We start from the raw sequence: 27,781 nt of genomic DNA on the forward strand, positions 1-27,781 counted from the left end.
ACCAGAGCATCGAAATTCCCCAGCGAGTCACTGCTTCTCAAACCTGGCTGCATATCAAAGTCAGGGACAGCCGCAAACATAAACAAGACGCCAGCCGGCCTGCAAGGCGGATGTGAGAAGTCAAGAACAACTTTCAAGTTTCAGACCTGAAAAAGAAGGCTAAGTCTAGCGCTTTCCAAAATGGGGAAAGAGGCAAAGGGAACAGGCCCAATGTACGGAAAAAAAGAAAGTAAGAGTCAGACAGGAAGTGGCTGGCGGACACCCAGGGGAGCCCCCAGCCGAAGTCTACGGTTCAGGGATGAGGTCCTGGCTAGGAACCAATGTGGGGGCGGCCAGTGGAGCCTCAAGTCCAGCTGAGGTTCTCCTAGGGGGTGACCTCAAACAGAGAAGCACCTGAGGGGCACTCTAAAATCTAGAGGGCACCCCACAGAGGAGAGTGTGGTGACCTGGAAGTCAAGGTCAGAAAGGCTCGCAAGGAGCAGAGGAGAGGTTGATAAGACACGGCCGAGGAATGACCCTTGGACCTGGGACCGGAGGTCACTTGAAAAACCAGTGGTGCAGAGACTCTACGATGGCCGCACGCCACTTCCCTTCACCAGGCTTATCACAGCTGCGATTACCGGTAGAGTTACTGTGCTTAAATCTGTCTGTCTCCGATCTACGGTAAGGTCCAACGAAGGCAGGGGCCATGTACGTCTTGTCCTTCACTGTAATACCAGGACGGACCCCCACAGTGGCTCAAATGTGGGAACAAAGGACAGTGGAATCCAAGAAGGAAGGTTCCTCTTTCTTCACAAGGCAAAGGGGGCACGGCCTTGACCCCCCAATCCGGCCAGAGCCCCGCCCCGTACAAACTCAATGACAGAGCCCCGAAGACAGAGGTCTTCCCATACGCTCTCTCCATCTTTATTCTCAGGGGCCTCTCCAGTTCACCAGCAACTGCCACAACGTGTATCTGGTGTACTTGGGACCACTTATTTAATCTGCTGTGGGCAAAGTCAGCTATTTGCCTCCCGATATCCAGCACCCCCTTCTCCAACAGCAGTGTTTCTGCAATGTGAACGCACATGACCGGTACCGGGAGCATTTGCTAGGACACAACTTGTGGTGCCCCCAGCCCCACAGCTTCTTCAGTGGGCCTGAGGTGAGGCCTGAGAACCTGTGTTTCTAACAAACACCCAGATGGCGACAGGATTAGTCCAGGGACCCTACTTTGAGAACCACTGCTTTAGTGTCATTCTCATAGCTCTCCTCAGTCATTTTTGTTTCCCCTCTTTAGAAAATCTCTGAAATAATGTAAGCTAAGAGAAAATTACTTTTCAAAGCTTTTATGAAATTTGAAAAGATAACTGAAAGTAACATTGCAACATTTCCTAAAAATGGTGGCCACGTACACGTAAGGCTCAAATGAAGAAAATCTGCCCAGTTATAAGGATGTCATATGGGGCCCAAGGTGCCCTGGGCAAACCAGAGGTAGCACCTGCCACGTGCTGAAGCTATTTCTTAATTAAAAGTCATGACTGCCCCTTCTTGAATACTAACTCTGGGCCACAGGCTGTGCTAAACTCAGGACAAAAATATTTCACATAGGGGCGCCTGGGTGGCACAGCGGTTAAGCGTCTGCCTTCGGCTCAGGGCGTGATCCCGGCGTTCTGGGATCGAGCCCCACATCAGGCTCCTCCGCTATGAGCTTGCTTCTTCCTCTCCCACTCCCCCTGCTTGTGTTCCCTCTCTCACTGGCTGTCTCTCTCTCTGTCGAATAAATAAATAAAATCTTAAAAAAAAAAAAAAATTTCACATAAGTGATCTCTTAATGTATAACAATCCAGTAAGTCGGACTCATAATGCCCTTTTTGCCAAGGAGTAACTGGCCCAAGGTTATACAGATAAGGAAAGGTGAAGCTGGAAATCAAATACAAGTCTGCAAGTCCAAAGACCTTGGCTGGGGTGCGCACCTGTCCCCTGGGCTCCGCCACGGGCTCCTTGAGGCGTACCGACCCAACCACAAGGCCTGGCCTCAGCATGGTGCGGTGTGTGTTGAACATGCAAGGGAAGGGATTTGTGGAGGCCTCAGGCTCATTCTCTCATACTGCGTTCTGTTTCTTCTGTGTCACAAGAAAGGGACAATAATAACAGCACTTTCCGGCACTTATGGCATTCAGCACTGTTCCGAGCACATGACGTACATTCGCACATTTAATCCCCACTCTTCCAAGGCTGGTACTTCGATTCTCAAAATTCTAGAGAGGAGGGAAACGAAGCTCAGGAAGGTCATGTGACTTGCCCACACAGCCGAGCTACAGAAGAGCTGGGATACAAACTCTGGCAGTCTGACTCCAAAGTCCACGCTTTTACATCACTATGTGATAAAAAAAAAAAAATTCCGAAGAGAACGGGAAAAGGAACTAGTTTCCTAAACCCTTCCTTATGCTTCAGCTGTAGCTGGAGTGGTTGGCACCATTTGGATCACGGGCCCCGACAGTCAGCCCTGGCTCTGGGCTCTCTAAAGGGGGTGAGCTGAGATCTGTGGCCGCAGCCAGCTCCGGCCTGATGCCCAGGAGCTTCCTCACAGTGTCAGGTCCCTGGCCCTGGATCCCTCAGAGGCCTTGCCAGCCCAGGGAGGGAGGCATGGGATGGAGGGCCAGAGACACAAAGCATGAGCGAACAGGACGTGGGCAGGATCGTATGACTCAGGCAGGTACAATTACATGCTTTATTATTAATGGTTGAAGCCAGATGGTCCTCTTCTCTGCAGTATTGTGCTACCACATAATTAGTGGACCTAGTCGTCTCAGTTCACAAAAATCCTTCAGGTTCAAGAACATAATCCATATTCACCTTAAAAAAAAAAACGTACAACAAAGATAACAAAGAAAGTCAAGCACGATGCAAGTGCTATTAAGAGTCATGGGAAAATCTGTTTAAGTATAATGGTTACTTTTTTCAAAGTGTGGATTTCTTTAAAAATTCAGCTTGGCTATTTAGTTTCTAAGAAATTTATAGCTGAGCTTTGCATACAAACGCATCACCTTTTAATTGTATGCTATCGTACTAAGCCCACACAATAAGCGATTCCAATTCAAAATATAACAATCTATAAAAATGAATCCCAACACCAACACACTTTGTGAGTGTCCTGGCCCCAGACAACTGCTACAGGGAGTGTCAGACAACGTTCGGAATGCCTTCAGTTTGCAGAGGCAGAAACACAGGAAATGCGTGGAGATCCCCCATGCTGCTCAAGCCAGAGCCCCAGCATGTGCTCACCGCCTCCCCGCACATGCTGCGCCCCTCTACCCAACATGTTTGGTACTCAGAGGGGCCACCCCTGCAACCCGCAACACCCACAGCACCGGGCCAGACCCCACTTTACTCCTCTGGACTAGTCCAAGAGCCACATTCCTGCCAGGGGGACCTATCACTCCTTAGGTAAGTAAAACCCTCCAGGGGCTCCCCCGAGCCTTCGGGTCAGAGACAGGTTCCAGGCCCAGCACATCGCACAGGCCGCAGGGACAGCCCCGCTCACTGCTCCCTGGGCTCATGCCGCACAAAGCCCCTCAGTACAGGCTGCCCCCACTTTCTCCCGCCCTCTCCTTGCAGACCGGCAGTGAGGGCCTTGGGGTAGGGTCCAGCTCTGCACAAGTCCCTCAGCCTGTGTCTTAAGTACTTCTTTCATAAATAAGGACAATAATAGTACCTTCTTCAGAAGGCTGGTACAAGCTTTAAATGAACTAGAAACCCAAGTGCTGACTCATCTGAAACCAGCGCAGAGTAATCACTCGCTTCAGGATCCCCCATGTTATTAACCCTGCCACACCTTTGAACACAACCCTGTGTGCAGCCTGGCCCAGCAGGCCATGCCCCGCCCACACACACACCTGTAGTGCTCCTTTCCCCACCTGCCCTGCAGTCCTCTCCTTACCAGAGGGGCACTCTGGAGCAAGGTGCTGTGGTCAGTTCTCTAAGCCCAGCGCCACACACGAGGCCTGGCGCTTAGCAGGTCCTCAAAAGTATTCACTGAGCAATTGTCAATGAATACAAAACTAAGGTTGGAAGAGTCAGCCTGCTGGGGGGCAGTGTCACGGCACTGGGCAAACAGTAGTCTGTGGGGATGGCTGGGACTCAGAGCCCAGGGGAGGATGCAGACGGCAACAGGCAGGGCTTCCACGGCCACAGATACCCCTGGCTTCACGGAGTCTGTGCGTGAGCCGTCTTTGAAAAGATGAGCACATGCCTCCGGCTGCTGGCATTCCGGTGATGAGATACCACGGGCCTGGCCAGGCCCCGGAACCCCACGCCCTCCCCCCCTGCTCGGACAAGGGGGGCAGCTCCCGAGCCAGCAAGGGGAAGGGGGTCAGACTATAGTCGGGGTGAACAATGGCCCTGCATTCCTGGCCAAATCAGCACTGGAAGGATTAAGCTCCAAGAAACCCATGGGACCGGAGAGGGCGAGTGCTTTAATAAGGAACACAATTAATAAAATCTGACAATAAACACATTTGCAACTATTACCGGCCAAACCGATTAAGTGACGTTATGAAGAGCGAAAGCCAGCTCTCTCCTGCACGCATGCGGTAAGCTACAAGGAATGGAAAAGGTTCGAGGCATCACCTTTCTGAAGACAGACTTAAATTTGAGGAACGCAGATCGACACAAAGTTTTCCAGTTTCAAAGCCTCCAGAAAGGTCATTTCTGCAAGGTTCATGGATATGTGCTGCACAGCATATGTGTGGGTTTTTGTATCTCGTATACCTTTTGTATTTTCTTTGAATCTTTCTGAGCATTCTCTCGAAGTGGTACTTTTCCAAATAACTTCCATCCCAAGTCATTTTGTTTGTCAAGTCTTGCATTCTGTTTTCTAGCAAGCAAATTCCTATAGGAAGAAAATAAGAGGGTTAGGGAACTTCTGGGTATTCAGAAACACCAGGACTGCCGAGTCAGTCTAACGAAAGCACGCCGACGCTCCTCTGAGAGAACAGCGTGACGAGCCACAAGCTGAGTTCTGCAGACTTGTCATCACAGCCACAGAATTATGCAGCAGGGAAAAAGCCCCTAAAACCACTAATAAGCTTTTTGTTGTTCAACTGTGACATATATAAATTCTACAATTCAGAGTAAGGAAATACCTTATATCACAACAAAATATTTCAGAAAAAGTGAGCTTTAAAGTCAGACCGAACTGAATTGAAACCTTGACCCAACTACTCACTAGCTGTGTGACTCTGACCAGTATATTCACCTCTCTGAGCCTCCATTTCCTTGTGTTTAACAAGGATCTTTGCAGGAATTAAAATGACAGGTACAGTCAGTGCTTAAAAAATAACAGCTGCTGGGCGCCAGGGGCTCTGTTGGCTGAGCGTCCGACTCTTGGTTCTGGCTCTGGTCATGATCTCAGGGTCGGGAGATCGAGTCCCGCGTCAGGCTTTGCGCACAGTGTAGAGCCTGCTCGAGATTCTCTCCCTTTCCCCCTCTCCCCACTCTCATGTGCTCTTTAAATAAATACATAAATACATAAATTTTTTTAAAAAAAAATAAGAGTTGCTTTAATAATCAACCTCTAGCTCAGTTATCTCTAAGGTAAATCTGCATTACCTGTTTATAAAGAGTCTCCAGGTATCATGAAAAGAAAGCCACTCAGGCCATAGTCATGAGGTCTTCCCTCCCAACAACATGTGAACAAAAGTCCCAAAGAACACAAATTCCGGACGGTAATACACGACAGACTCCGTTTTGGAATGCACGTGCTGGTGCTTTCACTAAAAACCAGTGGTTTCCAGGGCTCACGGGAAAGTGTAACATGAGCTTGCAGCACCTCCTGTGCTAGAAAGTAAGAAAGTGCTCAAGAAATACGGGGACACGTCTAAAGCCAACAGCAGCCAGCTTGAAACAAGGACTCCCACTGGCTGAATCTGGAACAATCTCACCATTGAAATAAAAAATGAGGGCAAGGGATTATAATCCACTGAATAAAACAAAAATCCAGGAGCCCATATAGATTCGAGCAAACAGCAAGAAGCGGAGGAGGAGGGAAAGCTTCAGAATGCAGCCTAACAAACATGGGGAGACTCACGCTGATGGGAAAGGACCCGTGGGCGCTCAGCCTGGCAGCCGAAAGCAGCACGAGCAAGAGGGCTTCCACCCAGTTTGAAAGCATCTCCCGCAAATCCCTTGTTCATACAAAGGCAACTCCTTGGGCAGGTGCTCAGAGCCCACGTTCCCAGCACAGAGAAGCCGGCACGTGCCTCCTGCCCTGGGGCGCTGACAACGGCCCACCTTGCCAGTGTTGGCGACGGACGGACGATCAGAGAAGATTCCTGAAACAACTGACAAAATGTGAATACAGACCATGGACTAGGAAACAGCCCAAGATTAATGTTCAATTTCCTCATCTTGGTAACTGCAGAGTGGTTATATAAGACAATGCCCTTGTTCTTAAGGAATGTACTAGAACCTCCAACTGGTTCTGCTAATGCTTCCAAAAAATACTTACCTGCTTATATGGCGTATATACCACAGTCACAGAACAGATAAAACACCGGAAATGAGCGACACCTGGGTGGCTCGGTTGGTTAAGCAACTGCCTTTGGCTCAGGTTATGATCTCTGGGTCCTGGGATCGAGCCCTGGGTCGGGCTCCCTACTCAGCGGGGAGTCTGCTTCTCCCTCTCCCCCTGCTTATGCTCTCTCTCCCTCAAATAAATAAATAAAATCTTGAGGAAAAACAACAACAACACATGAAGTAAGACAGGAACAGTGAATCTTGGTAAAGGATACATGGAAGTTCCTTGTGTTTTTCTTGCAACTTTTCAATAAATTTGAAATCATATCAAAATAAAGTTATAAAAACTTCCCAAAAAGGAAACAAACGGTTTCACGTACTCTTTCTTGCTTTTCTGTTGTGGTTATGATAGAACCTATTTCAGAAAGCACTTCACAGGCCAAGGCAATTCTTTACTAACCTTTGTAAGAAATAAACTCCGAGTTGTCCCCAGGCCCAACCTGTTTAACATCTAACGCTTAGCCATTGGTGGAAGACATGCAATTCAAACCGAACTAAAACCCCAGGCGCCCAGAAGGGCACTAAGAGCTTGAGCAGCCAGAACTTGGTTCACTAACGGTCTGCATTTCGCTAAAGAGGCATTGCCTCTGGAGAAGAGACCGAGGCACAAGGGACAAAAGGTGAGGAACCCAAATGCACCTGGAAGGGGAGGGGCCAGGAGTGAGGCATCCACCCCGACCCTATTCTGGAGAGATGCTGGTGGGCCGCTGAGGGTCTAGAGGAGTAAGGACCAGAGTAGAGAACTGCACAGAAGCGACTGGGTGATGGGTGATCCAGGAGACGGACTGGAACTGTGGTGCTAGTCGCAGAGACGGTCAGCAGGAGAAGCAGCAGGAGGAACAGAAACTTTGCTTTCTCCATCCCCTGCTAAGGCTCTGTAAGTCTGTACAAATGTAGTACAGAGAGAACTTATCAAAAATCATGATACATGATAGGCCACAACTTTTTTTTTTTTAAGGATTTTATTTATTTATTTGACAGAGAGAGAAACAGTCAGCGAGAGAGGGAACACAGGCAGGGACAACGGGAGAGGAAGAAGCAGGCTCCCAACGGAGGAGCCTGATGTGGGGCTCAATCCCAGAACTCTGGGATCACGCCCTGAGCCGCAGGCAGACGCTTAACCACTGAGCCACCCAGGCGGATAGGCCACAACTTCTGAAAGGTTCATGAAAGGTCTCCTTGGTTGTATTATTTCTTGTGAATGAGAGGCCGAGGAGCTCTGAATGGGCAGGAAATCCCTCCTGAGCTTCAGTTCTTTGTGTCATCAGCACAGGGAACATGGAGACGGCCAGAAGAAGGTTCCAGCCTCTGGCTTCCCTTTCAGGTCGGTGGGTCATTGGAAGCCTGGCATGGAGCTGGCCGCTGAGCCCAGGAGGCCAGGTGGAGCCAAGCACCTGCCTCCGCCCGTCACGTGCCCAAACCCCATTCCCGGGCCAGGCGCATAGATGGGGCAGGGAGAGCCCAGGAGCCCTGACTGCTCCCTTTAACCCCTGTGCTGTCTTCCCGACCAGGAGGCACCCTTGGGGTCATCCTGGATGAGAGTCACACAGTGGTTCTGCTCTCCCCAGTCCGGGAGAGCCCAGAGGGAAGACACAGCCATGGATCCCTCGGGATGTCCCTTCACGAGCCCTGGGCCCCAGCGAGTTAGCACACCCCTGCCATCGCCACCATCTGTGACACTTCACCAGGGGGCAGAAGAGGGGGATTGCTTGATTCAAGCTTCCTGTTTCATCAACTTTTTTTTTTTTTTTAAGATTTCATTTATTTATTTGACAGAGAGAGACAGCCACAGCCCGCTAGAGAGGGAACACAAGCAGGGGGAGTGGGAGAGGAAGAAGCAGACTCCTAGCGGAGCAGGGAGCCCGATGTGGGGCTCGATCCCAGATCATGCCCTGAGCCGAAGGCAGATGCTTAACGACTGAGCCACCCAGGCGCCCCTTCATCAACTATTTCAAATCCACCTGTCCCACCACCAGCTTCGGGAAGTCCTCACATCTGCCCTGGTTCTGCAAAGCCTTCCCTGACGGACTGCCATCAGCCGACCCCTGGGCCTCAGCTCCCACAGCAGCTATTTCCACAACACCCACCGTGTTAGTTTGTGCTTGTTGGAGGGACACTGTCCCCTCTCCTCTCCGTACACCTCTCCCTTGGGGTGGGGTTGCCAGGAGGGCAGAGCAGAGTCCCCTCTGCATCCCCAGAATCCTACCCAGCATGCAGCAGGTGCTCCATACCTGTTTGCTGGCAAATGGAGTAGCCACCACATGTGTTCGCAGGGGACGCAGGTGCAGAGCTATGAGGCGGCGGTACGGGACTTCAGCCCCACCCAGCCACACCAGCAAGCAAAGCCACCTGGCACCTCTGATCTACACGCACCTCACCTGGGAGTGGGCATGGCTTTCCTCCTGCCTATCCCCCTCCTTCCGTGATGCCCACTCAGATCCACCCTCCCGCAGCTGGCAGGGCTAGTAATGAAGGGAAGCTCCTAAGGACTCTTCCAAAGACGTCCCCTAAGAGGCGGACGATGGCGTTACAATCCTTCATGAGCCTTCCCCCAGGAGCACCCCACAGGCAGGAGGCTCTCTCGACAACCCACCAGGTCACATTCATCCAGGGAATTGTTCTGAGGGCCTTGACTATATGGAACAACAAAAGAGGCTGTCTTATTTGCTCAGAAACCTTCCATCTCTCCTCAGGTTGGCTCCAAAGCTCTCACCTGATTTGGCAAGGGTCTGGCCTCACTCCCCAGCCCTCTTCCTTGTGTCTTTTTGGGACCTACGCACATCGGGCCTGCAGACAGCTTGTCCCACCCCACATGTGCCTACCCCACCTTTCTTCAGGAGTCCCTCAGGCACAGGACCATGACCCATCAAGCCCTGGACCCCTGCAGAACTCCCCTGCATCTGCCACGACACCCCAGAAATCTCCTCCACACAGCGGGCAGGACCGTCTTCTGAAAGCACAGATGGAGCCCACCAGCCCTGTCCCCCAAATCCCTTCAATGGCTTCCCCGTTTGTGGTACCACCACACGTGCCGTCCCCCACCCACAATGTGCTCCTGATCACAGGCACGTTTCGAGGAGCAAAGGAGGCGATGGACCTCGCAGGCCTGCCCTGCTGCCTCACGTGCGCACTCTGTTCACGGAACAGTCGCTGTTGTCCCCATCACCATGTGAGGGCTTCTCCACTAGGGGACTGACAGCCCTGTCCTCCACTCAATCCCCTTCAGCTGAGCCGGCGCTCTGCACCCTGAAGGCATCAGAGGGACCTAGGGGGCAGAGGTCAGGCTTATGGGAATGGTGGGCTGAAGGAAGGTGACCCAGCAGGCGCTGGCCCCCATCAGGGATCTGTTGATAAGGCCTATCTGGGTGAATTTTACAACAATGCTGAAGAGGCCCCCGGAAATACACTTTGGGGTGGCTGAGAACTAAGCCACACCCAACTACAAGGATAAAGAATAATCCTCACATCCTGTGGGGGCCAAAGACCCTCGGGCAGGAAAAGGGAGTCAGGGTTTCACTGGGGCCCTTACCCCTGGCTTGCAAAATAATTCTCTTCATTTCAATAGGTAACAACTTAGAGGAAGAGATATGGGACACCAGTGACAAAGTAATGCTAAAAATAATGGCATGTTCATTTCTGCCCACCAGCTCTCCCGCGAGCTGTGGGGCGCCAGGCCACAAGTAAAGTGCCTCATCACAATCAGCAGCAAGATCAGGCACGGACACATTTAACCGGACTAAATGGCCCTCAGGACCCAGTCCTCACCAAGAATAGTCGAGCACGGGTTTGCGACCCTGACCACAGCTCCCTTTCCCCCACCTCCCTTTCCCCCACCTCCTCCACACTGTAAGCCACAGGCTTGTCCAGTGCACCCCCATAGGCAGGAAATACAGAGAAGGCTGACAAGGGGCCAAGTGGGGCTGAGGGAGTGAGGAAACATACAACCCGGAGACCTCAACACCCCTCACCTCGGACAAAAGGGTCAGGCCTGCGCCACCCAGGACGGGGCCACCAGCCACATGTGCTGCTGAACGCACGAAACACGTGCACGTCATCCTGCCCAAATATGCCAGCCGGAACAAAATGTCACAAAAGGGGGCGCCTGGGTGGCTCAGTCGGTTAGCCATCTGCCTTCGGCTCAGGTCATGAACTCAGGGTCCTGGGATCAAGCCCCATGTCAGGCTCCCTGCTCAGTAGGAGTCTTTTCCCTCTGTCCCTCACCCTACTCATATTCTCTTTCTCACTCTCTCTCAAATAAATAAATACATCTTTAAAAAAGAAATATATAAATTAAAATTAAAAAAATGTCACAAAAAGACTGAAAACAATGCAAGGGTTCATGACACCTCCATATGTAGCATTAAGACGGGTCGGGCACTTTCTCAAAAGACTATGAGCTACCTGTTGTTAAAGGAGAAAAGCGAGGCGCGTAGAGTATAAAGCACAGACTACCCCTGGGAGAAGGCAGAAACGGTGTGCACTGCTTCCGCAACAGGCTACCAGGGGACACAGGGCACAGGAAATTTCTCACCACATGCTCTATCGGACTTTATGGATTTTGTACCATGCAACTGTATCACCTAGTGAAAAAAGTTAATAAACAAAAAAGCCATTGCTAAATTAGGAATTTCTGCCAATAAGAAATGAAGTGAGGGGTGCCCGGAAGGCTCAGTCAGTGGAGCGTGTGACTTTTGATCTCAGGGTTGTGAGTGTGAGTCCCACTCTGGGTGTAGAGATTACTTAAAAAAATAAATAAATTGGGACGCCTGGGAGGTACAGTCAGTTGAGCATCTGACTCTTGGTTTTGGCTCAGGTCATGAGCTCGGGATCGAGAGACTGAGCCCTGCGTCAGGGTCCGTGCTCAGTGCAGAGTCTGCTTCAGAGTCTCTCTCCCTGTCTGTCCCTCCCCTGCTCCCGCTCTCTCAAATAAATTACAAGTAAATAAATAAAGTGCTTCTGCACCACTCCCACCCTCATCTTTCAAATCAGTGTAAGACTTCATCAAACCCCAAAACAATGCCCGACTTTTCTAGATGCCCCTAACAACGCTAGGTGGCGAGCTCCAGGAATCTCTGCTGTGTCAGGTGGAAAGTGCCTTATACAAGCAAAAAGCTGAAGAGAAAATGAAAATGTTCAGCTCTACTGGTATAAAAAAATAAAACCTCTTGGGAGAGAGGAAGTGAAAAGCTATGGAAAGCCGCACCTGTGAAGGCATCCGGGTGCTCAGCCCCCTGTGGCTTCCACAACAGCTCTGCTGCGGAGAGGGCCACCCACAGGGTGCTTCAGGCCACTGAACTGGCAGCAGGAGCGTGAGACCCGGGACAGCGCGCCAAGGAAAATTGCCTACAAGCTATGCAAGTTCCCAAGATCGCCCACCAGGGGCTCAACCCCAGGCCCCTGCAGGCCTCCCCAGCAGTGCCCCCTCCTCCTGGACAGATGAGATCGGTGGGCCGCCAGCCTCCAGAAGAGCCAGCACTGTGGTTGACCGGGCAGCGCACACATGTTCCCGCCCCCTCCCAAACCACCTATGAGCAGGGCTGCAAGGACCGGGGGGGGGGGGGGGGGGGGCATGAAAGAATGGTAAAAAGGCAACGATGACCAAGTGGCCCCAGGCTCCTTGCAGTCCCCTCACAGTGCCATAGCCACATGCAGCTTCACGCAGGACAGAAGGGCGGTCTTCCTAGTGAGCGGCCCCTCGATCTGAACCTGCAGCGTTCCGATCAGGGCTTCCCATCCCACCCCCACCCCCACGGAAGCAGCCGCGGCCCTGGGCCTCCTGTTCTTCATCTGTCAACGGAGAGGACAATCTTCCTGGGGCTACTGCGAGGCTGACGCGAAAGGGCACAAAAACCACCAGGAGAGAGGACACGCCGGTAGCCTGTGTTTTCTGCCTACACAGTGTTTTCCAGTTTGAAATATTTGTCAACATTTTGTGTTGATCCAGAAATCACAGAGAAACCTGGCTCTCTGGCTTCTCCTGAAGGGCGGCAAGACCTGGCCCCATGGGCATGTGCTCCTGCACGACCACGAGCTGGAGCTAAGCCGCAGCTCCCGGGTGGGCCACGCTCCACCTGGTCCCTCCGCTGCCCCCGCTTCAGTGTAGCTGCCACTGCAGCGTGCCCCCCAGCTGGCTGCACGGCCAGATCCGAGTTTTAGGGGGCCTTGAAGCTTATTCACTTTGGGGAATCCTCTTTTTTTTTTTTTAAGACTTTATTTATTTATTTGCAACTGAGAGCACAAGCGAGAGAGCACAAGCTGGGTGAGCAGCAGGCAGAGGGAGAGGGAGAAGCAGGCTCCTGCTGAACAGGGAGCCAGATGAGGGGCTCCATCCCAGGATCCCGAAATCATGACCTGAGCCGAAGGCAGCCGCTTCACCAACTGAGCCCCCAGGCGCCCCGGGGAATCCTCTTAAAGTAGAAAATAACGTTTAATTATGAACACAAAATTAAGCACAAGTAAGGAGTCCTGAAGGCTAAGCATCACTAACATCACAATTCCAACACAGTCGTGTTTTGACTTTTGAAACCAAACCACGTGCTTCCATGTGAGGACACTCCAGCAAGGACTTCCACCCAAAGTTCTATCTCTCCGTCTTTCGACAAGAGACAGTAGAGTCCAAGGATGGGCCCCCTTTCTTCTTAGACACTGTGGGGTTGAGGTTGTTACTTTCAGCCCCGCTCCCACTAACTTCACTTCCAGACATGACTGAAGTCAAAATAGGGTGATTCCAGGCGCAATCTAAAATGCTCGCTGACAACAAATGATCAGGTGCTGGGTCTGGGTCCCTGCACCAGTGTATGTCAAGGGTAAGCACTTAGAGCAAGCGCCCTACAGAGCACACGCGCTCCAGTGCACTCAAGTTGAAAATGACCAACTTGTTACTTTCTGTGCCTTCATCACCAGAATGTAAAGCCCATGACGTGTGAATTCTGTCTCTTCTATTTACTGTAGTACCTCGAGGGTCTAGAACAGTTCCTGGCATATAGGAAAACACATGTATTGAATGCATGTTTTTTGGAGGAATTTCCAGAACTATCACATAAGAATTATTCCTGTCCATTTAAAATAGAGGAAGCCAGGATTCAGAGAGGTTGGGGAGTCCCGCCCAGAGACACACAGCTAAGCAACGCAGAACCAAGATGTGGACCCGAGGATGCGAGGCTACCTGGCAGCTGGCGGCACCGGCCGAGAAGGCAGAGGGAGCTGGGGTGGAAGGACGCCGCCCTCCCTGACCCAGCAGAGCAGGTTCCACAAGCCACAGACACTCGTCGGATTTCTCAAAACTCCTCTCAGAATCTTGGAAAATAAACCTCCAACGTCCTCCTCCTTCAAGACTGTACATTTGAACTCTTGCTTATAATTCAGTAATAATCCCTGGGGCTTCTGGTTCTTTCCCTCCTTTGTCTCACTGACGAATGAGACATTCCTAAACCCATTTCAAAGTCATCAGAAATACTCTAACACATGTAGCATTCAGTTCCCAGGAGAACAGATGGGCATCTTCTCCACCATTTTCTGAGCCACACTGACCTTTCACAGAGCAACTGTCAGGGGCCTCGTACTACACCAGGCACGTCACATGTACTCCACGTGAGAGGTGGAACTTAGCACTGAAGCCCTTGCTGGCATGTCACAGGGAAGCACACCCAGGGGTGAGCCCTGCCAGAGAGGTATTAGAGTCGACAAGGCAGAGATGGGAAACGGAGTCTCGGTAAGGTCCAGGAATTTGCTCTGAAGGGACATATAAATCCTGGCCCTCCTCTGGGGAGGAGAGAAGGCAAAAATCTTGAATGATTCCTCTAAGGTCTATTTCTTAGGTATTTCTTCCAGATCTCCACCCCTCAAAAACTGGCACACTCCACTGCCACATACGATACACGGGGCCTCTGACTCTGCTCTGAAAACCCCAGGGGAAGAGGCCAGCCCACTCAACTGGCACAGAAACACAAAACACAAAACCGCATTCTACAAAGCCAGCCTCCTGCGCGACAAAACCCCCTCCCCTGCAGGAAACAGGAGGTAAGACACACTGAGGTGTTACTGCTGTGAACAAACAGTGGGCTCAAAATTCCTAGCTCCACACACAATTAAAAGTACCCAAGAGCTAGAAACACTTGGCGTCTCTCTTCCTTCAGAAAATGTTACCCAAGTAGTAGCTGATGCTTAAAACCCGATCCCTAAAAATAGAGGTAACAGTCAGCACAAGGGAGTGCAGTGAGCGTCAGACACCACCTGTAACCGCACGCAGGCCCCGAATGCTCTGGCACGCAAGGACCCGCGCTGGAGACAAGGGACCACACCCCGTTTAAACTGAGCAGTACCCAAAGAAACAACTCTGCCCCAGGGGGACGGGGGATGGCTACATCATACGAAAACCTACACACACGGCAAAAACCAAGCTCCAGGTAGGCCTCCAATTACTAAAGCAACAAAGGCAAGACTGCAACCACCAACCTGTCCATGAACAGGAGCGCCGGGGAGACCGCCATGGTGTCTACCACAGCCACGCAGCTCTGAAAGGCCAGCCGCAGAAGCACGGACCCTCCCTGGGCCACATTCCTGGAGCCGGGACCACAGTCCCGGGGAGGCACCATGGGCACCCTTCGGGGCCCTGCTCCACAGTCTGGAAGGTGAAGGCACACGGGACAGGGCGGACCAGCTGGAAAGGCAGGGGGTGGGGCGGGCAGGGTTCCGACTCCTAACTAGTCACAGGCAGGGAGGAGGGCGGGCAGTCTGGGAGGCAAAACCTGTGTGACCGGGTTCCCGGGTTCCCAGCACAGCTCTTCCCTCACATCTCTGCAGGGACCCTGAGCCATGCCTTGGCAGCCAGGGTGGGCTACCTAGCCACGAAACCTACAGGCACTCCTGACTGAGGAATAAATGAAAATCCCAGCTGGCACACGCCTCCTGTGTGCCAGACATCGCACTGTGTGAAGAAGCAATCGGGTATGTAGGTGAGTCCCAAACACTGTCACATAAATCCCTGGCAAAAACTTGCATTAGAACCATCACTCGAGGATTCTCCCACCTTTATGACTTCAAGTACCGTTAAGTATTAAAAAAGGACAAGATCTAACTAACAACTTCAAGTTCAACAAAAATGACCTAACGTAAACCCACAAGAAATTCCTCTAGGTCGGCTCTCCCTAGGGCGTCACTAGGGCACCATTCAGTCATGTCAACAATCAGCCTGTGGTAAAACAATCCTCCACACGCCCAAGCCAGGGTGCTCTGTGTGTTTGTGTGTTCACAACGGCACAGGAAACGTCCGAGTGCGGAAAGTCAGTAGGTGGCCATCTCTGGCAGGAGGAGATGGTGAGGGCCGAAGAGAGAAATTCTACTTTTACTTTACAAATTTCCATACTGCTAAAAAACAAAACAAAATAAAGCAAATGAGCATGTATTACTTCTGCAATCCAAAAGAAAAAAAAGACAAACATGAGAGACAGCACAGGAACGGGCTCTGGGACTGGTGAACAGCAGGCCGGCCCCAGCGCAGCTGCTGGCGGACAGGTGCTGACTAATGAATGTCCTCTGGCACCACGGATCCCAAAGTGGGGTATCTGGACTAGAGGCTGCATCACCTGGGAAGGGGCAAGAAACACAAATTCTTGAGCCCTGGCCAGACCAACTGAATCAAACTAGGGGTAAGGCCAGCAGGCTCTGAATGAGCCCTCCAGGTGGCTCTGATGTTCACTCGGCTTAGAGAAGGCCTGTACCGACCCGATGTATGCACTCTAAATTCCTGCTATCCGGCTTAAAACTTCTTGTCGGTTCCTCCTGCCCGAAGAGTCCTGATCTGACACAGCAGCGCTCCGAGCGGGGGAGTGGGGCTCGGAGTTCCTGAGCACGCAGGCAGCAGGCAGCGGCTGCAGGGATGCAGCAGGCAGGCCGTCCCACCCCTCGCCCCCCTCACCATCACCCTCTCAGACACGCTGTGCTGGCCACTTGCAGCTTCACGTGCCTGCGTCCCTCCAAATTCTTCCTCAACCTGCAGTATTCAGGTTTTATCCATTATACCTCAGCAAAAAAAATCCAAAAATATATTTTAAAAACCCACAAAGAATACTCAGGTCCAAATGGCCTCACTGGTGAATTCTTCCAAATCTTTAAGGAAGAAATAGACAAACTTTCAGAGAACAAACCAAGGAAATGTATTAGGTCATTTGATAAAAACATTTACAGGCATTATTCACCAAGAAAATATGTATTCAACTAGGACTTTTTGATGCCCCTACAAGGATCATTTGACATTGTGTGCGTGTGTGTGTCTGTATTTTAAAAATTCCCCTGTGAAGCCTTTTTTATAATTTTTTAAGGTTCATGCACAATAGGGGAGTCTGAGTGGCTCAGTCAGTTAAGCGTCTGACTCTTGATCTCAGCTCAGGTCTTGATCTCAGGGTTGTGATTTCGAGCCCCACATTAGGCTCCATGCCCAGCATGGATTTAAAATTTAAAAAATTTTTAAAATACAAACATAAATAAATAAAATTCATATACAATAAAATTGAGTTATTTGGTGTACAGTTCTATAAGTTGTAACATATTGGTAGGTTCATTCAACCACCAGAGAAAAATCTTATAGAAACTTTGAGAAACAGAAAGCAGAACACTCAACCCATTTTAGAAAGCCAGCATAATCCTGATACCAAAACCTGATGAAGACATTAAAAGGAAGGAAAATTACAGGCCACACACTTATGAATACAGATAGAAAATTCATAAAATATTAACAAACCAAATCCAATAATAGGTCTAAAAGGATGATATATCACAAATGAGTTGGGAGTTTTTCCAAGAATACAAAGTTGCTTACTTAACATTAGAAAAATACGGTGTTATTTACTACACAAAATAAAAGAGAAAACACATATAATCATCAATAGATGCAGGAAAAAAAGCATTTGATAAAATGCAACACAGTCATGATTATTTTTAAATCATAAAACCAGGAATCAAAGGGAAATTTCTTAATCTGATAAAAGATATCTAATAAAAAGTAAGGTGTCTCATAAGAGGGATCCCACAGCAAACACCACACTCAATGAGGAAACGGTACAAGCTCTCCCAGAGACTGGGACCCAGACAAGGATTTCTGCCAACACCACTTCAGTGCAGCCTTGTCTGGGAGTTTCCGGCTACGCAATAAGGCGAGAAAACGAAATGAAAGGTGTAAGAACTGGAAGAAGTAAAGCTCATCCACAGACAACATATCTTCTATAAAGAAAATCCAAAAGAATCCACAGATAATTAGAACAACTGAATTTAGCAAGATCACAGGATTCAAGTTCTATACACAAAATTAACTGCATTTCCAGCAAACATTTATAGAATGGCATCTGTAAAACCATCAGAAATTAACAATTACCTTGGAATAAATTTAATGAAAAACACAGAAGACCTTTACATAAAGAAACTATAAAGTATTGGGGAGAAATTAAAGAAAACCTAAATAAATGGAAGAAAATACCATATTCAGAGATCAGAAGTCTTCATATAATAAAAAATGATCAACAGAGCCAATGTAATTGCAAAAAACCACAGATTTTCTTGTGGTAACTGCCAAGCTGATTTGAAAATTTATATGGACATGAAAAGTACCTAGAATAGTCAAAATAATCCTAAAGAACAAAGAAGTAGAAGGGCTTACTCTATGAGATATCAAAACCTATTATATAAACTATGATTCGTGAAAAATAGAACATATATGGTCACCTGATTTATTTCAAAGATGCAGTGAGCAGGCTGATCTTTACAGTAAATAAATATTAACCACTACCTCACACTATACAGAAAATTAATTCCGATGGATCACGGATATAGTTGGCAAAACAAAGTTCCGAAAAAGAGAACGAAGAATTTCTTAAACAGGACACAAAAGGCACTAACCACAAAAAGGAAAAGATTCTAAAAAACTAATATTCATTACAATTAAGAACTTCTGTTCGGTAAGGAAACAAAAATATTAAGACAATGAAAAGATAAGCCTCAGTGGCGACTCTATTTGCAACACGTCCACCTCACAAAGGTCTCTTCTCCTGAACAAAGTGTGCCTACGAGTCAGTGAGGCCACCGTGGATACTCCACCAGATTCCAAATGGTCAAAAAAATTTTTAAAAAATGCACCAAATCATTAGTCATCAGGGAAATGCAAACGAAAACCAAATACCCTTTACCCTATCTATCACCGGAATGGCAGAAAGAAAAACAAAAGCTAACGAATTTTGGAGAGGACGAACCGCACGCAGAATCCCTGCACAACCCCTGTGTCGCCCGAGCGCCCCGGAAACCACCCGGCAGCGTCGACTAGAGCCGGCTAAGCAACGCTCCCCCTCTGGGGTCTGTGCACCACAACGCGCGTGCAAGAGTAGTGTGATCAGCGCTCTCCCGAGCCATCAGAACCAAGACAAGTCACGTGTCCCAGTGGAGAACATAGACTGGTGCATGTGTACCCCCGAAACACGTACAATGAAAGTAAATGAGCACTGCCATCGAGGACCAGCCAGGTGAATGTCCCCGGAAGGTGAGCAAAGCCAGCCAGACACAAAAGTACATGCTGTATGACTCCAGCTACCTCAAGTTAAAACACACAAACACTGACCTACGGTGACAGAAGTTTGAACAGTGGTCGCTCTTGGGGAGTGAGGTCCTGACAGGGAAGGCCCGGACAGAGACTTCTGGGGTGTGGCTTGACCCTCTAGGGACCAGCGCGTGAGTGTGCTTCCTTTGTACACTTTGGTCACCACCAGCTCCGCTCAACCACTCCTCCCGGCCTCGTGGGCTGACGCACCCCTCCCCACCGCAGCCCTCCTCTGTGCTCCCAGAGCACCCTTACACTCATCTTGGCCAGAGGACTGGGGAACCCTATTTTAGTCATTCACCTCCCACTGGGCTGGGTGGCGGGGAAGGCACGGCCTCCTTGGCCTTTGTATCCCCAGGGCCTGGCATAAAATCTGGATAGCAGGCCCCACCGGTAACTCATTAACTAATCCTGGCCGCCACCCGAGTGTGTGCCTCTCACTGCTAAGTCACCGAGGCCAAACCAACACCGGGTGCTCTCCTGCGCCACCGCGACCTCCTTGAGACCTCCTTCAACGGCTCTCCGACAGTCAAACACAGAAGCCGCGGTTACACGGGGACGTGTTCTCTAACATCAGCTTAGGAGAGAAAAGGCAGGGTGAAAATGCCTATAGGGAGAAAAATACAAATTTAGTTTTAAGAAGGAAAAAAGAGTTGCGAGTTAACGACAGCCTGTTAGCTCACGAAACAGGAGCCGCCTGGGACCTTGAGACGGTTGAGAGATGGGATGAACGGCTGCGTCCTTTCCATTTTAGGAACCTTAAGGAGTAAGATCTGACCTAAGGTGCAGGTGATACTCGTGGGATTTAGTGTCAGGCAGACCAGGGCTCAAAGGGCAGCTCCATGGCAAGCTGTCTGACTTTGGGTAAGAAAGGAACCACCGCTCAGTGGTCCCCCCTCGGTTACCGGGTTTGGGACCGGACAGCGCACTTACTAATGCACTAAGGGGAGTTTATTCACCGCACAGAGCCAAGTGTCTCACCTCATTTCATCCTAATCCCATTCATACACACTATTTTTTTCATTCAACAAATACATATTGAGCACCAACTATGTCCTGGGCACCAAGTACACGGAATGCTGTCCCTGATGACCAGACACAGGCCCTCGTCCTCGAGGGGCTCACACAGGATTTTCCTTATCTTAAAGACAGGGAAATTCAGAGCTATCACAAGGTAAATCAAACGGCTCGGATTTGGCCTTAGATCTGTACCTTTCGCTGGTGGTTCTCAACCCTGCTGCACGCTAGAACGACCTGGGGAGCTTTTAAAAAATTCCTAACGCCCAAGTCTTCCCCCAAATAAACTAAAACTCATCTCCAAGGGTGGGGCCTGGACACTAATTTCTTTTTTCAGTTTTCAGGACAATTATATTGTGCAGAAAAAGTGCCAAGAACTTTGCTCTTTAACTAATAAATGTTTCCCTTCCTTGTTTCTTTAGTTGCTACTTTAATCTGTACGAATTTGAGATTAACTCCTTTCCGGCAGCTTCCGTGAACAGTGAATTACTACCTTTTAGATTTTGCTTTAAACTACTCCAACAATTGTACGTACTCACTAAAGCAAAACCACACTGTGAGCACCTGCCTCACCGTGTGAGCTCTTCTAGTATCTTCCAGTCTCCTCTTTCCACTGATCCAGGCAGTGGGGAAATTCCTAACCCAGGAGTGTGCCCTCTCCCTCCACTGCAGCAAATCTAGGCCGTGCTCCCAGAAGCCAGCAGATCCCTGTCTCCTCAAATATGGAAAATGCCTAGCCCAGAGCACGGCACAAAGCAGGCCCTCCCCGTGTGGACTCTTACATGCGGGTCCAAGAATAAGAGTGCATACCGCACAAGTGCACAGAGCCATGCCACGTTCTGCTAATGTTCCAGTGCCGATCAGGAACACGAGCGGGGCATGAGCTGGGGATCAGGGATGACTCACACTCAGACTCTGTCCTTGAGGGGCTCACGGTCACCCCAAGACATACAAAACTAGACTACAGCAGAGCCACAGGAGAGTAGGCCCAGAGAGCGTGCCCCTGAAGGAGGTGCCCTCTGTCCTGGAGATGCCAGGAAGGCTTCAGAGAAGAGACGTCAGTGAGACCGGACGTTTAACATGTGCAGAAATGGGCCAAGACAACATGAGGCAGAGGGGAGGGAGGCATCTCAGGCAAAGGCAGGTAAGTGTGGGCCAGCAGTGCTGGGCTCAGGGTCAGTCTCATGAGCCCAAGCAAGGGTGCAGGAGGAGGAGAGGAGAAAACCATAGGCATCTCTTTATTCTGTAGACCGGAGTCCCCAGGAGGACAAATCTTCCCCAACACCAATTCACATTGACCTGCAGCCAGAGCCATGACAGATTCTAACCATCCCTCAGCCCTCTTTGAGACCATCCTCATTCATAAAACAGAGGCTGGATTTTCATTGCCAGTAAAATTGCACCATGGTCAGAGAGCTCCAGGGGGTTCACCATCCATGACCACAGGAGAGGGCAGACCAGGGGTCGGGACGGTGGTCATGGAAACAGGGAGCACTTCTGGGATTCTGTCCCAGGAAATCATGGAAATAGCAGATAACACACGCTGACATGCACACAGGTAATTTTATCATCCAAAAGCAGGAACAAAATCCATTTCCTTATTGTTGGACCAGTAAATGATTCACAGGACACAATACCACAAAAACATTAATAAATGTGTGAACAATTTCTAATTACATGGGGAAATGTCTTCTAGAATTAAAAAGGAGGAAACCAAACTGTAGAACAGCACACATTTTTAGGTTCAAGATTCATAAAAAGTCTTTAAGAAAATACATTAGGGGGGTGCCTGGGTGGCACAGCGGTTAAAGCGTCTGCCTTCGGCTCAGGGCGTGATCCTGGCGTTATGGGATCGAGCCCCACATCAGGCTCCTCCACTATGAGCCTGTTTCTTCCTCTCCCACTCCCCCTGCTTGTGTTCCCTCTCTCGCTGGCTGTCTCTGTATCTGTCAAATAAATAAATAAAATCTTTAAAAAAAAAAAAAAAAGAAGAAAATACATTAGGAGGGAAAAATTGGTAATAGGTATAAAAGTAGAAAGGGCAAAAATAGAATGATGAACATAAACCAGAATTTTCCTGTGTATTGTGTATTTCTAAACAAAGAGAAGCTTTAAGAAAACATCTTAAGGGGCGCCTGGGTGGCTCAGTCCTTAAGCGTCTGCCTTCGGCTCCAGGCCTGATCCCAAGGTCCTGAGATCGAGCCCCTCATCGGGCTCCCTGTTCCGCTGAGAGCCTGCTTTTTCCTCTCCCACTCCCCCTGCCTGTGTTCCCTCTCTCGCTGGCTGTCTCTCTCTCTGTCAAATAAATAAAGAAAATCTTTAAAAAAAAAAAAAAAAAGAAAAAGAAAACATGCTAAAAAAAAAAAAGTTTATAGTCCTTAAAAAAAAAAACCCAGAAAACAAAACACCAAAAATCTCTCAGAAGAACCTTCCAGCTTTGCAGATGCCACAGGTATGGATGCTGCGAGCTAATCCAACCTACACAAGCCGTTGACTTGACATGGGAGACCAAATGGCTGGGGAGATTCTTCTCCCTGTATCTAGAACAATAATAAAACCAAAAAGGAAGATATTTCGGTTTAAGAAGTATACCAGATTTACTACTTCTTAAATGTATTGTCTCCCTATCATTCACTTCAGATTATTTACTGAACATCTACTGTCTGCACTGGCTAGGAAAACAAGGAATAAGATGGCCCTTGCCTCCAAGAAGCTCACGGCTGAGGGGGTAGGAAGGGTGTCAATGCTGTCGCAGAAGTCCGGAGGCTGTGGGATCCTAATGAAGGCCCTGGCAGGGGTTGCGGCGATCAGAGAAGGCCTCCTAGAGGAGGTGTCACTTAAGTGGAATCCTAAAGGACAAACAGGAGTTTGCCAGGCAGAGGGAACAGAATGGGCCAGGGTGCAGAGACAAGACACAGCTGGTTCAGAGAACTCTAGGTATGGCTACAGCACAAAATGGGAGCTAGAGGTCTGAGAGGTGGGCAGGGGTGGGTCCAGAGTGGTCCTTATGCCACACCAAGTACTTTGGAATTTCTCCCACAAGTGGTGGGAACTACCGTTTAGGCAAGAGAATAACAATGCATTCAACTCATCAAGTCCAGGCATTTAATCCTCATGAAAAAGGAGAGAGGTAAACAGGGGTGAAAAAAAAAAAAGATCCTGAAAGTGGCCCAGGCTCCCAGCTGTTGCCAAACCCACTTCCTCACTGTGCTGGGCACTGGTCCCATTTCCCAACCTCCCTTCCAGGTGGACTTGGCCATGGGACCAAGTTCCAACTGCCAGCTGGGCCCCGAATCCGCCCCCCCAACCCCTACCGGAGCGCTCCCCTTCGTGTCTTGATACAGAGGAGCCGCGGAACTCAGGGCGCAATCGCCAGAGCCACGAGACAGCAAGACTTTGGGAGAGTGGGAGCTGCACACACACTTGCATCGCGCCTGTGCCGCCGCGGAGACTTCAAGTGTGTTACCGCAGCTAACACCGGCACAAGTAAACACACGTTCGTGTCGTCCCCACGGACTCTGACCACCACTCAATTTCTTCTGCTTTAAAAATAAAAATACCTGTTTTCAAAGGAACTTCTAAAACGAATAAAACCTGCTTATTCTGGGGTAAAGACTCCTCAGGTGCTAGGACGAGGGCTGACCCAGCAGCCAGTGTCCCTGTACACTGGGCCTCTCGGCCGCTTCTCCCTCCCCAGGCCAGGCCCCCTCCACCTCTGCACCACTTTCCCCGTATCTCCCCTCCTGGTGGGAAATAGGTCTCACACCCAAATCTGAAACCTAAAAGAAATGAGGACTGAGATCCAAACCTAGTTTCCCAAGTCCTGCAGACATGTGCTATTCCCGTAACACCGTATACACAGAGCCTGGACTGGAAAAGCCTCTGGCTGGAAGCAAAGGGGACTTAACAGGAAAACTGGACCGTTGCAGGCCCCAAACGGCTATTAGGCAAATCTGGATGACTCATCACTCTTCCATTTACAGAACCTTACAGGAATCCTGAGATAAACCACAACTACTCACAACAAAGAATCAGCAAAACTGAAATCACAACAACTCTCGGTTACAAACGCAGCTCACTTCACATCAACAGGAACGAGCGGATTTGATGTGGCAATCTGTGTGTGCACACGAAAAATACAGAAGGCACAGGAGAATTTCATGTTCCCACTGCCAAATATTCAGTGTCCTACAAATAAAATATATCCATAAACACTTTAGAACAGGCGCTGATAGGTAGAAAACAGAACAAGATAGCTTTAATTGTTCTGTTACTCAGTGAACGTTTTCTAAGTAGAACAGATTCCACACCCACTGGGCAAAGGGAGGTCAACGCGCGTGCAGGAAGCAGCCAGTGGCGAGAGACCTGCTTTGTAGGAATGGGGAGGCCTGTGGGTTTCTCCAAACCTCACAGACTGCTAATCTCCCACGGTGTCCTAAACTTCCTACTGCATCACCCCTCCCAGGCTGGCCATAACCTCACCAGGGACAGATAGAAGGCAGACTGGCAAAGTATCTAGACACAGAAATCTGGGAGTTCCCATAAAGACCCAGTGTACGATTTCCCAAGAGTGCCAGTGCACGGAGTGCATACACTCAGAAGGCCGAATGAATCTTGCACCAAACAAATACATTCTCCTTTCCCCCACTCCCCAAAACTATCTTGCTTACAGGTGTGAAATTCCTTTTTTTAAAAAGATTTTACTTGAGAGAGAGAGAGTGAGTGACAAGCAGACTGTGCTAAGCACAGAGCCTGACATGAGGCTCGAACTCACAGCCCCGAGATCATGACCTGAGTCGGACGCTTAACCGAAGGCGCCATTCAGGCCCCTCACGGGTGTGGGATTTCTAAGGACATCCGCAGCTCCCAGAAGCCAGGGCAGAAACACTACAGAGAAATCAGTGTAGCCTGCGAGGTTTATCAGGAACACGATCTGGCTCCTGAACGGGACGTTTGTAAGCAGACGTGGAGGACAAAGAAGTTCCTTCTCGGTTCGGCTCACGCCCCTCCTGACTGCCTCCAACGCTCCACAGCAGGTGCCTGCCCGCCCCACCGGAGACAAATGGGAATTTCCAGGTCCACACCCAACGAAAAGTGGCTGAACTTTAAAGGTTTCTTTCCTCAAACAGAAGTTTCCTAACCCACCCAAGGGAAGGACAACAGATCATCAGACCCACTGGGACACAGAACATGTTCTCGTTCCCTTAAGTTCAACATCTAGCAGCGAACTGGCGGGATCACGGGAAAGCCGGGCTGGTGGCCAGCTCTTACCCAAGTCATCAAACACGCAAAGGAAGTCAATCCCGTTCAGCCTTCAGGACTGATTCAATCCTTTGTTTCTCGCGTCTCCTCTTCTGCTGCTCCTCTCCTGGGCAGGTTGGCACTTACTAGCATTCACTCACTCATTCATTCAAGTAATAAGGCAGACAGATCCCTAACAAATTCTGGTGAGGCGCAAACACAGCGATCACTGTGCCAAGCACTCTGTACGCTCGGCCTTGGTACTGCCATTTTGGAGATAAGAAACCGAGGTCCAGGGAAACGGAGCCAGGTGCCCAGCTACCCACCAGATGGGCAGAACAGAAACTCACGCCTCCGGCTCTACGACTGCACTCTCTGAATGCCCTGCGGGGTCTTGGTCTCCGGGATGGAGGCACCACGGGACGCCTCAGGGGTGCAAGCCTTTCCACTTCCACTGTGTGCAGCGCCCCGGATGCTAAAATGTGCCCTAGAGCTCAGAGGCACTGTCAAGACAGGACCTCGAGTGAGATTCTCAACACCGTGCAAGGCAGCTGCTGCCCCCAGCCAGAGGAGAGAACAGGCCACCTTGCCTCAGCCTCCTGCCCTCCCCCGGGGGTCCTAGCCAATGGTGCTTTCTGCAGGCTTCCCTCAGCTCCATTCGGATTCGCTTCCTTCCCAACCGCATCGTGTGCTGCTTTCTTTGCGTCGACGAGAACAAAGGCTAAAGGTGAAGTCCCAGATCGGCACCTAGACCATCCAGACTAGCGCCCAACAATGGAGCTTCCCACAGGGACGGAAAAGCACAAATGTGGGCTGTCCACCGAGCCCCAGAATGTGGCTTGTGCAGCTGAGGAGTCAGACTGCTGACTTTCATCGTCTAAACTGCTGCGTGTGCCTAGTGGCTGACATACCGGACAGCTCAGGCAGCACCCGCCTCTAACGTAAGACCCCAGAGGACAAAAGAGGCGAGGCCGAAGGGCACGCAAGGCAAAGGCACCGTGGGACCTGAGTCTGCTGGTTTCTGCTTCTCAACGAGCTTGGGGCCCCCATCCCTCGTTCCTCTCCTGACACCCTGCGGCTTATTTCTCCCTGGCACCTAACACCTGACATGGAGCATCTTTGTAACCGTGCACCCGCAGTGGACTACAAATGGCACCTGTTACTTTCATTTGGGGAATGGGGTTGTCGGCAGCCTGGGGAGGTGTTTGCTGAGGACACGGAAGATATCTCAACTCAACCATCTGACAAATGTTTACTGAGTTCCAACGAGGTGCCCGCACGGGATGGGTAAAACTCAGGCCCTCAAGGGGCACCCAGGCTGGGAGGGGACCCACCGATGGCACCGAACAATGGTGGCTGCTTGGGCTGGGAGCCAGGGACTCCACTCTTGGGGCAATCTTCAGTGGGCTCCTCTCATGCAGTGTGGGCAGCAGTGAGGGGCAGAAGTGCAACCTGCTCCAGAAGGGGGTCGCCGAGCCTGGGGGAAGAGGAAAGGAGTGCTGCAAGCAGATGAGCCGCTGATTCGGGAAGGTTCCTCCTGCTGGAGAAGACCACCTGCCCCATTCTCCGTTTGACATGTGGGACACAGTAACTTGCTGCCAGTGCGGGGGGAGTTAAGTGGCAGAGCTGGGATGATATCCATCCCTGTGACATCTGGGAGGCTTCACTGCGGCCTCCACGGCCCTTCCCACACAGGGCTGCAGCCCACGACAGCCCGGGCAACGGCAGCTGCTGGGACCTCCCTGAGCACCCAGGTCTTCACCTGCATGCACCCCACACTGGGGCTCAAGGGGCTCTGGTCCCAACAAACGCTCTGGGAGTGCAGATGCAGGAGGGACCAAGGACCTGAACACCCGGGAAATCGGGCCCATCAGAAGGACGGCAGCCAAAGCCACAGCACCTGGGCAGCTTCTGGGACACACATAAACCCACACCCAACATCTTCTCTGTGCCCCCTCTGGTGGGAACAAGGGCACTCTGGGACACACAGAGGCGCGTGAGGCTGTAGGGAACCCTTCTGACAGTGCGTAAGCATTTGCAGAAACGATGCAAGGATGCAGATCCTCAGAGAAGCATGGAGAAGGTGTTCCTGAGTGAGAGAGCCCCACTGTGTGCAGCCGTGGCCCCAGGCAGGGAGGCTGTCCAGGCTGGTGCCTGGTGGGGAATGCCAAAGGAACATGGGCCGCGAGCAGCCAGCTGGAAGGAGGATGGGGTCCCCCGGAGAAGGCCAAGGACTGAAGAAGAGGAAGTGACGGCCCACGCCCTGCATGATGATGGTCCACGTTCCTCCTGGACATTTCCCCTTGGCATTTCCTTCCCCACTTGCCATCCTGGCCTGGGCCACTCCAGAGGATCACATGAGGTTGCGTCCACGCCAAGGCACAG

At 50.4% G+C, this 27,781-nt stretch overlaps 1 protein-coding gene across 5 annotated transcripts in view; it reads right to left on the reverse strand.

The window, feature by feature from the left end:
- The window catches only part of TBC1D14 (TBC1 domain family member 14), a 99,216-nt gene that overhangs the window by 51,159 nt on the left and 20,276 nt on the right, over positions 1–27,781 (reverse strand). For 4 of the 5 annotated variants that reach the window (XM_048211840.2, XM_026486037.4, XM_026486042.4 and 1 more), the window contains exon 3: positions 4,753–4,873. In XM_048211840.2, coding sequence (XP_048067797.1) covers positions 4,753–4,873 — 121 coding nt within the window. Of the gene's footprint in view, positions 1–4,752; positions 4,874–15,012; positions 15,193–27,781 lie in introns of those variants that run through there. The other variant, XM_057309513.1, reaches the window with a different exon arrangement.

The sequence above is a fragment of the Ursus arctos genome, unplaced genomic scaffold, assembly GCF_023065955.2.
Source record: "Ursus arctos isolate Adak ecotype North America unplaced genomic scaffold, UrsArc2.0 scaffold_9, whole genome shotgun sequence".
In the NCBI taxonomy this organism is placed as follows: domain Eukaryota; kingdom Metazoa; phylum Chordata; class Mammalia; order Carnivora; family Ursidae; genus Ursus; species Ursus arctos.